This window comes from Rattus norvegicus, chromosome 16, assembly GCF_021556685.1.
Source record: "Rattus norvegicus strain SHRSP/BbbUtx chromosome 16, alternate assembly SHRSP_T2T, whole genome shotgun sequence".
Classification (NCBI taxonomy): Eukaryota; Metazoa; Chordata; class Mammalia; order Rodentia; family Muridae; genus Rattus; species Rattus norvegicus.
Genome location: NC_141549.1, coordinates 55,289,397 through 55,307,659, shown reverse-complemented (window position 1 = coordinate 55,307,659; position 18,263 = coordinate 55,289,397). Strand labels below are relative to the sequence as shown.

The 18,263-nt window shown below is 44.2% G+C and overlaps 2 protein-coding genes across 16 annotated transcripts in view; one reads left to right on the top strand and one right to left on the bottom strand.

Annotated features, from left to right (window-relative positions):
• Erich1 (glutamate-rich 1) overlaps positions 1-18,263 on the bottom strand; it is a gene marked incomplete at its 5' end in the record, with an annotated part of 52,793,804 nt that overhangs the window by 28,356,704 nt on the left and 24,418,837 nt on the right.
• Fat1 (FAT atypical cadherin 1) overlaps positions 1-18,263 on the top strand; it is a 119,035-nt gene that overhangs the window by 94,206 nt on the left and 6,566 nt on the right. For 12 of the 16 annotated variants that reach the window (XM_087589248.1, XM_087589243.1, XM_087589246.1 and 9 more), the window contains 16 exon segments: positions 506-702; positions 2,446-2,599; positions 3,110-3,343; positions 4,423-4,812; positions 6,045-6,259; positions 6,567-6,704; positions 8,185-8,328; positions 8,916-9,113; positions 9,467-10,268; positions 10,899-11,030; positions 12,339-12,496; positions 13,041-13,503; positions 14,331-14,484; positions 14,649-14,759; positions 16,368-16,999; positions 17,587-17,724. In XM_087589248.1, the coding sequence (XP_087445374.1) occupies positions 506-702; positions 2,446-2,599; positions 3,110-3,343; positions 4,423-4,812; positions 6,045-6,259; positions 6,567-6,704; positions 8,185-8,328; positions 8,916-9,113; positions 9,467-10,268; positions 10,899-11,030; positions 12,339-12,496; positions 13,041-13,503; positions 14,331-14,484; positions 14,649-14,759; positions 16,368-16,999; positions 17,587-17,724 (4,260 nt within the window). 16 annotated transcript variants of the gene reach the window in all.

Sequence of the window (18,263 nt, the reverse complement as noted above, 5' to 3'; positions counted from 1 at the left end):
TACAAATAATGTGTAAGCTGAATTTAAAGAACTTTAAGCGAGGCAGTTCAGCCAAGACGCCTAAGATTTATTATTTTATAACTTTATCCTTAATATTTTAAATGTGATCTAAAGATGCATTGCAAGCTACTTTATGGCTTTTTAGACTTGATATTTTTTAATCTCATATTTGAATAAGCATGTCACTGCTGCTTTGTTATTATTTTTAAAAAACCTAATATGTAGTAATATGTGTAGCACACACTTATAATCCCAGCTCAAAGGAGCCGAGGCAGGAGGATTCTTTAAGCTAGAGGCCAGCTTAGAATACAAAGCCACAGCACCAAAAAGGAAAGAAAAGCAAGTATGTATCAATTTTAATCATAATTTAAATAGTCTTAATCCCCTTTAAACCATAATGCCTTGCCTTCTTTTTCTTTTTGTATAATCTATTCTTCCTGTGGTTACGAAGTTCACTTTCTAGTATAACAGCTTTGGCCATCACCTACTTCCCTTAACTTCCTAGGAGGGGATGCATTGGGACAGTTTGCTGTGGAAAATATGCAGAATGACTGGAGGGTGTACGTGAAGAAACCTCTCGACAGGGAACAAAAGGACAGTTACCTTCTGACCGTCACTGCAACAGATGGGACCTTCTCTTCCAAAGCTAGAGTTGAAGTCAAGGTTCTCGATGCCAATGATAACAGTCCAGTGTGTGAGAGGGTAGGTGTGCTTCCCTTACGATTGTGTGCCACGGGTGTAAATCCCCTCACCCCTTCCACACGACAGCCTTGGAGGTGTCCTAACTCCCTTGTGTTTTATGTTTTGTGTCACCGTTGCTTATCAAGTTGAGGTGGAGGAGAGTCGCATGGGCAGGACTTGACAAAGCGTCACCATGACTTAGGGGCATGCTATGTTGGTCAAGAACTTTGGCCTAAAATCTTGTAAAATTTGGGTTTCTTATACCAGTGTCTGACCCTAGAAACACTCTGGAAAGTTTTTATGGAAATAATCTCTTCATGTGACGACATAGTTGTTTCAGGGATGGGGAAACATCTGCAGCAGCCATGTGCATTAATGGACCATTGTGAGGCATTTGTTGTTTATACCAGAGAAACCATGAGGTCAGTGAAATGACTTCTGCTGCTGCTGCTGCTGCTGCTGCTGCTGCTGCTGCTGCTGCTGCTGCTGCTGCTGCTGCTGGGCTCCAGTGGACCTGGGGCCATGGAACTGTAGCAGCTAAGATGGCTGACTGGAGCCGATGATGAAAAGCCGCCCAGCGGCAAAGCCTGGCTTAGCCTTAGTAGTTTATAACCGGGGTAAAAATGGAGGGCCTCAGCATGTGAAGGCTGAAGGCACATGTGGGGATGCTAACTTTGCTTTCCAGCAGTAGAGAGGTCTTAGCAGTCATGAAAAAGGACTCAGGCAGAGTGGTGCACACCTGGTATCCCAGTGTGTTTGACTGAGGTAGGGGAATTGCCACTTTCTCAGAGACGTTAAAAAAAATCATTGTCACGGCAAGTAACACTTTTGAGAGATGAACAGTTAATTCCAACATGAATTTATATTTTTTTAATGAGAGTATTTTATTTCAGTGATGAGCTAAAATATATACATATATATTGCATTTTATATATGTATATTATACTTATATAAAATATACCTATATATGTTATCTACATATATTTTGTACATGTATCTATATTAAATCTTACCCCATTCATAATCTTTAAATATACCAACTCTGCCGTTATAGTTGGGAACATCACCACTTGAAATGATCTCTGTTGCAAAATACCCAGTTCTGTGACCCCTAAAACATATCTTCCCTGCATTAAGCTCATATTAGGGAGTAAGTGTAACAGAAGCGTAATCTCTTTCCCTTCTGTTCCATTAGGGCATGGCTAATGTGATAATTGGAACTGGAACCAAGTGTCCAACTGTGTGAGGATTTAGGCAGATGTGGCGAAAGGAAACGTGGTGTGGTAACACACATGCCCTTGGTGTTTTTCCCCATCCCATGAAGACCATTTAACTTCTAACTGCAGTTACTTGACTCCGCATTTGGAACAGTCGGCTGTACATAGCAAATCCCTGCTTTTCAAATTAAGTAAATACAATGTAACGGTTATACATTTCCCCTAGTTTTTACATAAATCCAGGCTACCACTTCACATTTTCTCGTAAGAATTTGAATTAAGGATGAAACTGTTCAACGGCACATCATATTTTGTATCCTGCAGGTTAAGTGTCAGGCCGGAGTCACGGATGTGGGGCTGCTACCTGTTACAAGGCTCTTCCTTGTCCCCACATCTGTTTTATAAGAACATTCATTTTAAAAGCTCTGAGTGTTACCGCCGGTCCTTTCCTGGCCAGATGGGAGGCTGTCTTTCCCATCATCCCCTTGGCCGTCACTGCTGACACCGAATGCTTCTGTTGTTAAGAGTGTTGCTTATTGTCTTGTAGACCGCATATTCTGATGCCATTCCCGAAGACGCTCTTCCGGGGAAGCTGGTCATGCAGGTCTCTGCCACAGATGCAGATATCCGGTCCAACGCGGAGATCACTTACACTTTATTTGGTTCAGGTGCAGAAAAGTTTAAACTGAATCCAGACACAGGTAAGGGTGGAATTTGGGACTAATTTAATATTGTATTTCCTACGAGTGGGCGACATGAGATCATGTACAAAGCTGGAAATTGCATTTTTCTCTTTTAAATTTTATTCTGATGCTGTGGAAACGGTGTCTTAGAAACTTTAACAGCTACTTAATGTGTAAAAGTTGGGAGGAAGTAAAAACAGGCAGCCATGGTATCACCTACTGGATTTCAAGATCGAGAAGTTAATATAATTTCTTTGAAAAAATACCCAGGGTGTATCTAAATGTTCCTGCTTTACCTCGGTAATGTGTTTCCTAAATTTGTGAGCCTAAATTTGCAGTTTGGCATTTTCTGTAATGAAAATATCCACATTTTCTTTATCTTTAGGCTTTTGAATGCCGTAAGGTAGTTATTGATATTATTTTTCTCTAAATGAGAGTTGTTCAGATTTTGTAATCATAGAAAAAGAAAAAAAAGTGACGGACAGTCCTCAGTCTCCAGTGTCTCCATTCGTTTCTGTTCATCTCCAGGTGAACTGAGAACATTAGCCCTCCTTGATCGTGAGGAGCAAGCAGTTTATCATCTTCTGGTCAAGGCCACAGACGGAGGGGGCAGATCCTGTCAGGCAACTATTGTGCTCACGTTAGAAGATGTAAATGACAACACCCCCGAGTTCACCGCGGATCCATACGCCATCACGGTATTTGAAAACACAGAGCCTGGGACACCGTTGACCAGAGTGCAGGCCACCGATGCAGACGCAGGTATACTGAGGGAAGGAGATGCTCTGTCTTTGGGGTGTGCAGAAGAAGGCTTTGGGCGCCCCCGTGATGAAACACACCCCATTGGAGTGTGATTGATCTCTTTCCATCATGCACGTGATGGAGCTTGGTGGTGTTGTAGTCACGGTAACTTAAGCCATTTTTCCTGAATGTTTAAAGTCTTGACAGTTACATGCAGTAAACTTCCTGCTGCAGTGTCCTTGAGGTGTTGTTGTTGACACCATTAATACACTCCCCAAAACCCATGTTGGGGATTGAACCTGCAGCCTTCGTATGCTTGGCTGAGGTTTTACCAGTTTTATCCCCAGCCCCTTGAAGTGCATTTTGGGGAATAAATCAGTAGTGCTGTTAAAGAAGTTGCAGCATCACAGGAACATAACAAGCTAATACTATATTGCTAAGGTTGTATAAATGTTCAAGAATGTTTGTGAGGAAAATAAGTCTGTATATTCAAACATTCTGATGAATAAAATACCTTTTCGGCTCACTAGTATTGAAGATATTTTTAAAAGTCACACTTAATAATTTTTTGTCAGGGAAGTTCAGTAATAGACAGATTCCATGCTTAGTAAGTCTTATAAATTCCAGCATAGCAGGGATAGGGACTCACGAGCCCCTATTCCTAGCTGAGAAGCTCTAGACAGTTTATGGCTTCTGTAGGAGGGAGAGCCAGTTTTCAGTAAGGGTGCGGCCCCTGGTTGGTCATGCACAGTCTCGGTGGATGACTGAATAAAGGGCAGCACACATTGGAGTTGGTGAGTTCTTTTTTAAAAAAAAGAAGGAAGAATGAATGTAGTAAGGGTGCAGGGGAGGAGCTAGGAGAAGTGGGAGTGAGTTATCAAAATACAGGTTATTCATACATGACGTTCTCAACAAAGAAATGAAGATACTACATTAAAAAATCTTGGCTGCTCTCATGATTTGAACTATACCTTTTGATTACCTCTTTGACGGGTCTTTGAATGATACCTGTTTGCATTTCCGTCCTTTACAAATGTCCTGCGTTTTTAAATTTTTAAATTTCTCGCCATAAAATCTGATAGGATTTCCTGTTTTGCCAGGGTTGAATCGGAAGATTTCCTACTCACTGCTTGACTCTGCTGACGGGCAGTTCTCCATTAACGAGCAGTCCGGAATTCTTCAGTTGGAAAAGCATTTGGACAGGGAACTACAGGCAGTCTATACTCTCACTTTGAAAGCAGCGGACCAAGGATTGCCAAGGAAATTGACAGCCACTGGCACGGTGGTTGTGTCTGTTTTGGATATAAATGACAACCCACCTGTGTTTGAGTACCGTGAATATGGTGCCACCGTGTCAGAGGACATTGTCATCGGGACCGAAGTTCTCCAGGTGTACGCAGCCAGTCGGGATATCGAGGCGAATGCAGAAATCACATACGCAATCATAAGTGGGAACGAACACGGAAAATTCAGCATCGATTCTAAGACAGGTAACCCTTCCCTGTACGTGAGGAAGCCCTCCTTCCATACTGAGAGCTGCCTCACACTTCCCTTCATGCAGGGGGGTCGGTGGGTGTTCTAAAGAGGTAAAACTCAGGTTCCCTTTCTGTTGCTTAGTGGGATTGAAAGCAGTTTGGAAACCTTCGTTCTCTGATTCTACGTACTGCCTACTTTCTAGCATATACATTGTACATTACAAGTCAATTTGGAAAACCATTGCCTGTCACTCAGACCGTTCAGTGTGCAGTGGCCCAGGTTTATCAAGGCAGGATGCTTATTGGTGATAACCTTGTATAATTACTCATTTTATTCTGATATCAGAGGTACAAGGAGCGGCTTCCTCCTAACGGATGTTCCTATACTGGACGTCCATTAGTTCTGTAAGTTGACTTCTTCACCATGGTCATTACATACACCAGTAAAAGATTGGAGTCCACCGAGCCAGCGGTGAATCCTGCTCTGTGAATAATTACTGGTGTAGTTAGTTGTGTTAGCCTATGGTCTAAATACTTAGTGGCTCTCAGGGCATTGTAAAATGCAAGTCTTTCAGGCTGTGCTCAGTTGAGTGTCATGTATGACTATTTCTGATGGAGAATAAGTGTCTAATGGTTTTTATGTATTCTTAATGTCTTGTATAATATTTGTGTGACTTTTGTAGCAATTGTCCTTTCAAGTAGGTTGGACTAGGTAGGGCAGAATGTTCTTACAAGTATTGTTAAATCCGTAAGGGGCTTTATTTCATTTCTTTAGTTGTTTATCGAAACCAGATCTTGGTGTGTTGTCCAGACAGGTCTCAAATGTATACTCTTCCTGCCCCACCTTCTTAACTGCTAGTGTTAGAAGCACGATCCCTATAACAAGAAGGAAACCAAAAGGACTGAATTGATTTTTTTTTTTAAAAAGAGTATTAAAGTCTGTAGTAGTAAACCACATCAAAGGAGGACTAAGAACCACTGTCATTCTAAAAGCATTATAGTCATTTAAGGCAGAGATGGCATTATTGAATGTAATGTCACCAGGAATCTGAAGAAAATAAAGGAAATAAATGGGGGATATTGGGTGGGCAAAAAAAACCTCATAATTTTAAGTTACTGAATTAAAAGATGTTCACTTTTTTTTTTTTTTTTTTTTTTTTTGCAATGAGAGCCACATGAGTTAAGACGCATCAACGTTGCAATTAGAAACTGGCGGGTGCTGGACGTAATTCTCTCTCTCCATGCAGGGGCCATATTTATCATTGAGAACCTGGATTATGAAAGCTCCCATGGCTATTACCTGACTGTGGAAGCCACTGATGGAGGCACGCCCTCGTTGAGTGACGTGGCGACCGTGAACATCAACATCACAGATATTAACGATAACAGCCCAGTGTTCAGCCAGGACAGCTACACCACAGTGGTCAGCGAAGACGCGGCCCTGGAGCAGCCCGTCATTACAGTGCGTACTTTCCCTTACAGTTCGCCTCTTCTGGATCCTGAAGGGGATCAGTCAAGTCTTTCCACTTCTTAAACTGGATCCGTTTAGAGTATGTTAGGGCATAGCAGTTGTACAGCCAGAGGACATGGCTCAGTGCTAGAGCCCTCACGCCGTCCCCGTGAGGACGTGGGAGTCTTCAGTGCTGCCAAACAGGAAGGTCCTTGCTCAGCCAATTAGTGGGCTCTGAGCAGCTGCCGTAAATGAGCTAGCTGTTGTTTCTTCCTCTGTCCCTTCCGTAGCTGTTTGCTAAAAGACTGTTGTCTCCTAGATTATGGCTGATGATGCTGATGGCCCTTCAAACAGCCACATCCTCTACTCCATTATAGAGGGTAACCAAGGAAGTCCATTCACAATCGACCCTGTCAGAGGAGAAATCAAAGTAACGAAGCCCCTAGACCGCGAAACGGTGAGCTTAAAAGGGGGGTTCAAGTTGTCAGCAAAGCACTAAAGCTTGCAGCTCGTACTTGCTGGGTATAACGTGAAGTCGCAGACGGGTAGACCATCATCTTAGGCAATGCTAAGGCAGAATAGAAATATTTGAAAGTCAATTAAAGTTTTGGTTTTTGTTTGTTTTATTTCAGGTGGTTTTTTGTTTGTTTTTTGTTTTGTTTGTTTGTTTTCTGACTGACTTTTTCTTTTTCTCTTCATTATTTGGGAGTCTTAAATCATGCACTCTGATTACATTTACCTCCCAAATCACCTCTCATTCCTCTCATGTCTGCTCCACTTTCCCCACCCCACCCCCGAAAAAAACCCCAAAAGACCAAAAGCCAAGTAGTCTGTTTTATGTTGCCCATGTACTCACTGAACAGACCCTAGTGTCCAGCCCCACAAGGCAAGGTGAGTCTTTCTCTACCTGCAATGTTGCCAGAAGCCATCTGTTGTGGAGAGCCAGCAAGAGGTGGGCCACACCTCTGCTGGGGAGGGGTGGAGCCAGGTTTTCCTCTGGCTTACTATTTTTGAGTGGTGCCTTCCTAAGAGTCTGGGAAGCTTGACTGTCGGGGATAGAAAGATCTATTGCACTGGGCAGAGTAAAACGTGATTTTTTTTAAAAATTCAGATCTAGCTATATAGTTCAGGTCAGACTCAAACTCATAATACTCTTGCCTCAGATTTCTGAGTGTTGAAAACACGCAGTGCCTGCCACCAATACTTGACTGAAATTTAGTCATTGTTACTAGAGAACTAGCTCTTTTAACATACTTGTATCCACTGTGAGGTGTTAGGGGAGGTGGCCTATGGAGTTCTCAACACCATGTGGTCCAGCATTTGCTAGATTGATGTCCTACAGAAAGGCACTCCAGGACTTAGCCATCTTCCTGGCCCAGTGCTCACTCTAAAGATACTGTAATAGGAATTGTCCTAAGAGTGAAGCTCTCTCACTTGATTTGATTTCTTTTGCAAGTGGCCACAAATACTACCTTGAGGGATTTAAGTGGCTAAATAGAACCCAAGTGTGATGGTGACCTGGTACATCTTGGGGTACCAGAAATGAGTCTGCACATGAGGAGAGGCAGCTCAAGCCTCCATGTCTGACTCTATAAGATTTAGCTCCGTTGAAGGTGCTGCCTATGGCATTACCAGAGGCACAGCCTTTGAGCTGGGGCAGCCGTTTCCTCTGGTCATTTGCATAGTTTTGTCTTTGTATTTCTAATAGAACTGTAAGATGTTTCAGATCAACTAAGACCCTTAATGGGAGAGAGCAAAGAATTTGCTTCTTGCTGATAACAATCTCGGTTGAGAAAATAGTGCACTCACTCACTCACTCACTGGGAGATTTATTTTAGTTTTAGGCAGTTGCATAGACCCTGGCTTGGCAAATGCCATCAGTGACCCCAGTTGATTGGCACCATACGAATGACGGTGTTCTCTCTTCCCTAACAAAGATCTCAGGTTATACGCTCACGGTGCAGGCTGCCGACAACGGCAATCCACCCAGAGTCAACACCACCACAGTGAACATCGATGTCTCCGATGTCAACGACAATGCTCCCCTCTTCTCCAGAGACAACTACAGTGTCATCATCCAGGTAAGTGGGCAGTGTGCTCAGGGGCGTGGCCCCTCCATCTCTGACTGGCTCCAGACACTCACTTGAAGCAGCTTTCCTTTCCAAACCAGTTTTCTAGCAAACAGGAGGAGGTGAGATTTAGGGGAGCCCTTCCTTGTCTTAGCACAGAAGAGGCGTTTGCGGGTCTCAGCTCAGCTTTCCTTACTCCATGTTGTGCTTTGGTTTAGTAAAGATATTCTCACTGTCGTAGGATTAACTAGGAAGAGCTTTTTCATCATTGTATCTTCTACTGCACTGGTCCACCCCAACCCACATCCCTCGTTGGCCCACCCGTCGTCCCCCAGCCCTCCTTGTCCTTCTTGCCGAACCCCATGGATGCTGTTCCGTTCTCGTTACCTTTCTTGAACCTCTCCTCTCCTGTTACTTCTCTCACTCCTCATGTTCCTGCTCTGTCCCATCCCCCCATGCCTCCACCTGTCTTCCCTCTTCCTTGGTGCACTAGAAATAAGGTTTTATTGTTTGTATATTTTTCAGAAAGCCTCACTTGTCCCTTGTGGTATCGACATGGTGGCATTGATAGCTTTTTTGTTCTGTCTAACATTACACAGGAAAACAAGCCCGTGGGTTTCAGCGTCCTGAAGCTAGTAGTGACAGACAAGGACTCGTCCCACAACGGCCCCCCTTTCTCCTTTGCTATTGTGAGTGGAAATGATGACAACATGTTTGAGGTGAACCAGCACGGGGTCCTCCTGACAGCGGCGACAGTCAAGAGGAAAGTGAAGGACCATTACCTTCTGCACGTTAAGGTATCGGAGTCTTTCATGGTTTCCCAGGGATTCCTAGAGCACTTCTGCAGGTGGTCATCTTTCTATATTTAGATAGCATCCTCACATGCTATAGGAAAAAAGTGAATATGGTTTGGTTCTTTTCAGTACACGTCCGGTTTTGTCTCGGCAGCACTTTGACTGCTCCTTCCTAGGCAGAAGTGCAATGCAGCGTCCATAGGAGTAAGAGAGGGAACAGTTATCCTTTCCCTCAGTGGGCTTCGTGAGGAGAAATGAATACCTAACAGTTGATTCATGCACAGAACCTATGAGCCGCATCATGCATTTTTATTAGGAGATTGCAATAACGCCAGAGGCAACTTCTGTCTTTGTAGGTGGCTGACAATGGAAAGCCTCAGCTGTCTTCGTTGACACACATTGACATCAGGGTTATTGAGGAGAGCATCCACCCTCCTGCCATTTTGCCACTGGAGATTTTCATCACTGCTTCTGGAGAGGAATACTCAGGCGGGGTCATAGGAAAGATCCATGCCACAGACCAGGATGTGTATGACACCTTGACGTACAGTCTGGATCCCCACATGGATGGCCTGTTCTCTGTTTCCAGCACGGGGGGTAAACTGATTGCACACAGAAAGCTGGATATAGGCCAGTACCTTCTTAATGTCAGCGTGACAGACGGGAAGTTTACAACGGTGGCTGACATCACCGTGCACATCCAGCAAGTGACCCAGGAGATGCTGAACCACACCATCGCTATCCGATTTGCAAATCTCACCCCGGAAGAGTTTGTCGGCGACTACTGGCGCAACTTCCAGCGAGCTTTACGCAACATCCTGGGCATCCGGAAGAACGACATACAGATTGTCAGCTTGCAGCCCTCCGAACCCCACTCCCACCTTGACGTCTTACTCTTTGTAGAGAAATCAGGGGGCACCCAGATCTCAACGAAACAACTTCTGCACAAGATCAATTCTTCCGTCACGGACATCGAGGAAATCATTGGCGTGAGGATACTGGATGTGTTCCAGAAACTCTGTGCAGGGCTGGATTGCCCGTGGAAATTCTGTGATGAGAAGGTTTCTGTGGATGAAAACATTATGTCAACTCATAGCACAGCCAGACTGAGTTTTGTGACTCCCCGGCACCATAGAACAGCCGTGTGTCTCTGCAAAGGTAAGAGCGCGTGCATATATAGAGGCGAATGTTAAGGAATATTTTGTTGTGAGGGCTCAGCAGTTAAGAGCCTAGTGGCTACTCTTCCATAAGACTTAGGTTTGATTTCCAGCACCCACATAGTAGCCTATGACCATCCGTAACTTCAGGACCAGGGATGCCCTCTTCTGGCTTCATGGGTATCAGGTACCCAAATGGTACATAGACATACATGCAGGCAAAACACATATACACAAAAAATTAAATTTAAACATGTTAAGCGGAGGGGGAAGAGGAGGAAGGAAGAGGAGGAGGAGACAGTGATTATGATTATTTTATGGCCAGGCCTAATGAGATAAGCCCATGATCTCAGCTACTTGGAAGGATTGTAAATTCAAAACCACCTAGGCCACATAGTGGGTTCAGGTCAGCCTGGGCAGCGTAATGATACCCCGTCTCAAAATGAAACAACGAAAGAAGGTCTGGGGATAATGTAAGTCATTAGATGAGTGCCAGTCTAGCATACAGAAGGTGTGAGATGTATCCCTCCAGCACCACAAAGTAATGAACGAGTGGCTGGGAACAACAGTAGTGGTCGTTTCCCTAATCCCTGTGTTCTCTCCTCTCTTCCTCTTGTTTTTCCAAATAAAGATGGGACATGCCCGCCTGTCCACCAAGGGTGCGAAGATAACCCCTGTCCTGCAGGATCCGAATGTGTCGCTGATCCCCGAGAAGAGAAGTACAGCTGTGTGTGTCCTGGTGGCGGGTTCGCCAAATGTCCAGGTAAGCGCTCCCATGAATTCCTCACTGACTCGTGAACTCATTTCAAACCATCCTTGACGGTGCTTTGGTAACTGTTTCTTTGCTGGAGAAAGAGCTATGTGCAGGCTGCTTATTGTAACGAGGTAAGGGGAGCGAAGGAAAGAGAACAGGAGCCCCCTGAGCTGTCGGTTGAGCCCCTGCTCCCAGCCCGATGGCTGCATAAACTGCAGGGCTTCATCTGTTCTTGCTTCCCTCTAATCCTCTTTCGCCTGATTTCGCCTACAGTCCTCAGCTTCTTGCTTTATTTCCCTACTTAGCTCATTAAAGACATGTTCCAAGCCCGCTGTGTGTAATCCTCACTCTCCTTAATAACCGGAGCGGGATTTAGTCACCAGTCATGTGTCTTCCTGTTAATACATCTTTCCTGTTAAAAAATCTTTCCAAGTTCATCTTTTCATGCTGCTGCCCCTCCCCCCCCCGTTTATGATATCCCAAAACGAGAATCTGCTGTCAAAAATTAAATAGGTTTACATTTTTTTAAGGTACACTGTCATATTCCAAAGTAGTCGAACCAATATTTTCCATTTCTTCCGGGCATACATGAAGGTCTCGTGTCTCATTCTCTTTATCTGTATCGAAAGCTTTTAATTAAAAACTATACTTCCTCCCCAGTGGGATTGAAATACTTATTTAAGGTTTTAACGTCTCTAGCTGCTTATGGAAGGAGTCACTGTGCTAATTAGTTGGTGTTAGCATTTCCTATAGAAGTATCCAACAGACCTCTGGGTATTATGATTAACATGCTTCTTATTACAATCTGCCCTCTTCTTATTATCAGCCTTCTATTTTGTTAAATGTGCCTTTTGTCACTTTGAAATTGAATTTTTATTTAGTCAGTTCTGCATAACTTAATTTTCATTTCCAGAGGCTGATGGGATTTTCATCTTGGAGGAATGGGGATGGTTTTGTGTTTTTGCCTGACAGGTTTTCCCCCATCATCTTGAGGCTACATTACTTTTTCCCCTCAGATTGCCTACTAATAACTTAAACAAAACACTTTTATATTTAATTTATCATTTTAGACTTCATTTCTCTGCCATACAGAGTTCTCAGTCTCTTCCTTGTGCAAAGTCAGTTGTGTGTGCTATGCTGTCTGGGAAAGCCAGTAGACACCTTTCCCATTGCTGCAGTTTTAAATTTAAAAAAAAAAAAGGAACAAAAAAACAAAGAACAAAGCCAGCCTCTGGGGTGGGAAGACAATCAGACTTACCTTTGATGATATGCTTAAGTTTGAAGCTGATAGACTTTTTTTCTTCCTGGTATCCGTAGGGAGTTCATCCATAACTTTTACCGGCAGCAGCTTTGTGAAATATCGTCTGATGGAAAATGAAAACCGACTGGAGATGAAGTTGACCATGCGCCTGAGAACCTACTCTTCCCACGCGGTTGTGATGTACGCTCGAGGAACTGACTACAGTATCCTGGAGGTATGGCTTCGTGCAGCCTGTGACCTCAGGCTGAGGGAGACTATGGAATTTAAATTCTACTTTGTGTTCTGACTGTCCCATCTAAGAACAAACTCAGGAAGGTATTTTACTCCATGTCTTGTGGCCTGGATAAGGTTGACACTTGGGTACAATCAAAACTTCTTTCGGCTTCCCCATAGCTTAGAAGTTTATTTTGGACCTTTGAGACGCACGACTGCTGACATTCAAATCTCTTCATTATACCTTGTAGTTTATGCAGAAATCCTACATGGTATTTTGTATGTATGTTTATGCTTTGTGTATTCCATTAACAGTTCATAATTAGTCACGTCTGTGTTATTTTTGGATGTGCACTTGGCATCTGGGAGGCCCCAGACGATCCGTTTTTATTCTTTGTAGAGTAGATGAATACGTTCATGTTCCCCAGCAAAGCTTGTATTCTTTCTACCCTCGTTCAATGAACATACCCCTCTTAGAGAGTTTCGCACAGACTAAGGCTGCAGGTTGTATGCAGTCAGTGTGAACGGTATTTATTCTGTTGTAGATTCATACTGGGAGACTGCAGTACAAATTTGACTGTGGAAGTGGCCCTGGGATCGTCTCTGTTCAGAGCATTCAAGTCAACGATGGGCAGTGGCATGCAGTGTCCCTGGAAGTGGAGGGGAATTATGCAAAATTGGTTCTAGATGAAGTCCACACTGCCTCGGGCACAGCCCCAGGAGCTCTGAAAACCCTCAACCTGGATAACTACGTAATTTTTGGTGGCCACCTCCGCCAGCAAGGGACAAAACATGGACGAAACACCCAGGTGGCCAATGGTTTCAGGGGCTGCATGGACTCTATTTATTTGAATGGGCAGGAGCTACCTTTGAACAACAAACCAAGAGCCTATGCACACATCGAAGAATGGGTGGACCTAGCTCATGGGTGCTTGTTAACTGCCACCGAAGACTGTTCCAGCAACCCTTGTCAGAATGGAGGCGTCTGCAATCCCTCGCCCACTGGAGGTAGGCTTCCTAAGCAACGGTCGCTCTGATGTTATCCACATGCATATGTAAAGGCAACTTGCCCAAATAGAATTGGTTTGCCTCCATGACGTCATCACTTCTTGCCTTCGTCACAGATATTGTGGTCAGAACTCAGTAGCATGTGCTGTAATGTTGGTCTGGTCTAAGGAACCAGTGGTTCCCATGTTCCTTTTCCTCCTGCAGCAGTGACCATGGCCTTGCCCAGCTTTTAAGGGAGAAAAGCAAACTCTTTCCATGTTCTCTAATGACATATCACTGGGAACACTCCTGTGGGTGTTGTTGAGTGGCATTGCTTCTGTGTATGGCCACAATGAGCCTGTCTCTCCTGCCTTTTTCATTTGACCCACCAGCCGAATGTAATTATCGTTAACTAAACCTAGTCACAGACATTTTTCTTCTCTTCTCCTGTTTAGCTTACACAGGATGAACTTAACTAAATTTTAATATCCAAATTCTAAAAGGCTCCCAAATCCGGAACTTTCTGCCCACTGAGTGTGTTTTTCAAATTTCCAGGGTTGGAGGCATTTGGAATATCAGATTTCTAGTTTAGAAATATTCCAGCTGTAAAATCTATAAAAAATATTCCCGAAACTTAAAAAAAAAAGCCCTCTAAAGTCTAAATCATTCGTGGTTCCAGTATTTTAAAAAAGAGGATTTGACCCATATGGATAACTCTTCATCTGCAGAGAAAGGGACTTTTCTAGATGTCGGGGGATAGCATCTTCACTTGAACATAAAGATGTGAGCCTATAAAACACTTTGCGGCCACTGAGTGACTGGATCTTCTGTTCTTTTCCACGACCCAGGTTATTACTGCAAGTGCAGTGCATTGCACGCAGGGACGTACTGTGAGGTGAGCGTCAACCCGTGCTCCTCCAACCCCTGCCTCTACGGAGGAACGTGCATGGTAGACAACGGAGGTTTTGTTTGCCAGTGCAGGGGGCTGTACACTGGCCAGAGGTATGTTTGTATTTCTTCGTGAATTAATAAGCTTAAATATTAAAGCGTGGAATTCTGCATAGGGCAGGCTACTGTGTTGTTCGTTGTTAATGCTGTCTGTTTTTATTCGCAGTGAACTCATGAGGGCTTTTTTTTTTTTTTTGCATGTGTTTCTCCTTATTTAGATGTCAGCTTAGTCCGTACTGCAAAGATGAACCCTGTAAAAATGGTGGAACGTGTTTTGACAGTTTGGATGGTGCTGTCTGTCAGTGTGACTCAGGCTTTAGGGGAGAAAGGTAAATGGTTTCTTTGAAGCTTCATATCTGCTGCACTTTTCCACTGCGTGCTGACCATTAACCCAGTCAACCTCATTGGCTCGCACTGCGTAGGAGAATTCTATATGGTGATTCTTATTGGCATTTCCATGATGGGCAGACAAACGTCTTGAGACAGAAGACTGGCTCAAAAACACTAATGTGAAGTGGGACAGCTTCGCCTCTGTGCCGCAGAGCCATTCCTTATAGATGAAGAATGGGTGGGTCCCTGGCAAGTAGCAAATGCTTATAAACTGGTTGCGGGGTTTCTTTTGTGTGTGTGTTTTCTAAAGCAAGTGCTTGTGACGTAATGTCTTCTGTCCATGAGAAGGTACTAATCGTGATTTCTCACAGTGGTTTGCACCAACATAGATCCAGCATCTAAACCTTGCTGGGTTTATCAACTTTTAGTTATAGTAATTATACTATTATTACACTCATGATACCATTCTCCAGTATAAACCCAAGAGGTGATTAGGATTTATATATTTAGACATTTAGATATCTCAAAAAAAATACACACCTCTATCTTGAGGAAAACATGTAAGAAACTAATTTCAGGTGCTATCCCTTTTCAAAAGTCACTGGAATGAGACTCAGACACACTCCTTTAATCCCAGCACTCAGTTGGCAGAGGCAAGTGGCTCTCTGAGGTTTTGAGGCCAGCATGGTCTAGACACAGTAAGTTCCAATCCAAACAGGGCCACATGATAAGACCCTGTCTCATTTAAACACCCAGCGAAGATCCTTTGGATAAGCGAGCCTCCCTCGCTCTTATAGCTGCTGGGTCCACCTGTAATTACTCTATCGTTTTGTTCTGGAGTCCTTAGAATTCTGAATTTTGCCCCTAATTCTGAGGCCCTGGTACATTTGTGGATTTCCCCAATTTTAATCAGTGTGTATTCCTATATGTTTGACAAGAGTATATCAGTGTTCAGAGTTTTTAAGATCACTGCTCACAGTTTGCAAATAGGTGAATTATTTTCAAATGGGGAAGAGCTTCAGAAGCGAGGGTGGCCGTGCACGACAGCCCCACATGCCCCTGTTTAGAAAAGCAAAGGGGGCTGTCTGTGATCTCTTCCGTGATGGTGACGGGTGGGAAGATGATTCTGATTCCACAAGGAGTAACGTTTTAAAATGGAAGAGTGTGTTTTCTACTCCCTCATAGGTCTTACTGGACTGTCATAATCTCTGACAGGACCATTTCCACTGAAATTTAATCTGGCCTATGAGAACAGTGTGCAGCACATACCACTTGTTAAACTGTACCTTAGCTTCCCAGCTTCTAAATGCTCGCTTGACCGTGAGACCTAAGAGCAGCCCATGTTTTAGCCCATTGAGTTGATTTAGTTATCTATTAATTCTGGAAAAATGCAGCTAGATGTTGGCTTGATGTGGTTGGCCCTCAAATACCCATTCAGCGTCTGACCCAGTAGCTAAGCCACACAAGGCCCTTTCTGGTTCCCGTCTTGGGTGTTTTCTTTGCTTTGTCATCTCTAGCGAAGGATTGGTGTGTTTATTGTTCATCCGGAAGGTGCTAGAATAGGTGGGCTGGCATGTACTGCAGAGGTCTCTCCTTCGTCTTGGCAGATGTCAGAGTGACATTGACGAGTGTGCTGGGAACCCCTGTCGGAACGGGGCCCTTTGCGAGAACACGCATGGCTCCTATCACTGTAACTGCAGCCAGGAGTACAGAGGGAAGCACTGTGAGGATGCCACTCCCAACCACTACGTGTCCACCCCGTGGAACATCGGACTGGCCGAAGGAATCGGAATTATTGTGTTTATAGCCGGGATATTCTTACTGGTGGTGGTGTTTGTCCTCTGCCGAAAGATGATCAGTCGGAAGAAGAAACACCAGGCGGAACCTGAAGACAAGCGTTTGGGGCCAACCACGGCTTTCTTACAGAGACCTTACTTTGATTCCAAGCCGAGCAAGAACATTTACTCTGACATCCCGCCCCAGGTGCCCGTGCGTCCCATTTCCTACACTCCGAGCATTCCGAGTGACTCTAGAAACAATCTGGACCGGAACTCGTTTGAAGGCTCGGCAATCCCAGAGCACCCAGAATTCAGCACTTTTAACCCCGAGTCTATGCACGGACATCGGAAAGCCGTGGCTGTGTGCAGCGTGGCTCCAAACTTGCCTCCCCCACCCCCTTCCAACTCTCCCTCAGACAGCGACTCCATTCAGAAGCCCAGCTGGGACTTCGACTACGACGGTAAGGGCACGACGTGGTGGTTTATGGGGCCCGAGGATGATGCTTTCCAGTCTGAAATGGTCATGAAAACTGGTGGGGAGCTTGGAGTTATCCAATTAGATCTAGTTGTGTTCTAATTAATATTCTAGAAAGGTTGTTTCACCTTTGTAACCGACATACATTATCACCTTTGATTTGGGGGTGTTTTATTACAAGAAACAATGGGGAAGGCCACTTTTATACTAATTATTTTTTTATCGCAGCCAGGCAAGGTGGCAGAGTTCATATAAGCAATATGTATATATGTGTGTGGCTTAGCATACACCTGAAGCTCCAGGAAAAAGCTGCGTATGCTCTTTAGGACAGATTTTAATTGATCGCCAGTTAATTCTTTATAGGCTTATTCATGGAGAAATCCTAACCGCTGAGTCTGTTGAGAATTCGAGCAGGCCTTTGTATGGTTTTGTTTCTAGGATGCTCCTCTGACTCACTCTCCTCCGTTCTCACAGCTCAGGTATCAAGCTCAGGTACTTCCTTATGGAGTGCAGTGTATCCGTGACCCGAGGGATCATGGAACTCACTGCCTACCTATCGTCTCTTCCTTTCAGCTAAAGTGGTGGATCTTGACCCTTGTCTTTCCAAGAAGCCCCTGGAGGAAAAACCCTCTCAGCCATACAGTGCCCGGGAGAGCCTGTCCGAGGTGCAGTCCCTTAGCTCCTTCCAGTCAGAGTCCTGTGATGACAATGGTAAGTTTCAGACACTGACGTTGGACGCGATGGCTGCTTTGAAGTGCTGCTGGCGTTCCTTATGCTGTATTCTGATGTAGATGGACCAGGTCCCCCAATTAAGTATGAAAACAGCCCGTGTTCCCCTCGGCGTGAACGTACAATGTGGTATAGATACTTGCATGGACCTGCCCAGGGGAAAATATTTAAAGTAGCACAGTCATAGGGCACTTGCCTAGCACGCACAGGGGTCTAGGTTCAATCCCTAGTATTGCAAAATAAAACTATTCTTAATGAAGAATTATTTTAACTATCATAATAGGAGAGAAAAGGTGTCAATTTTCCTTGTTTGACAATTCTTATATTATTTATATTTTTTTGGATAACAGTGACTGTTATGGAAGCTTTGTGGGTTGGGGTTTTTTTTTTTTTTCCCTTTTCAAGATCTATGTGACAGTTTTTCTGAACATGCAATGCACAGGCACATACATGCACCCTCTGTGTAGAAGTCTGAAATGTTCACTTTCGGTCATACCTTTGGTATTACAAGGTTTTATTTG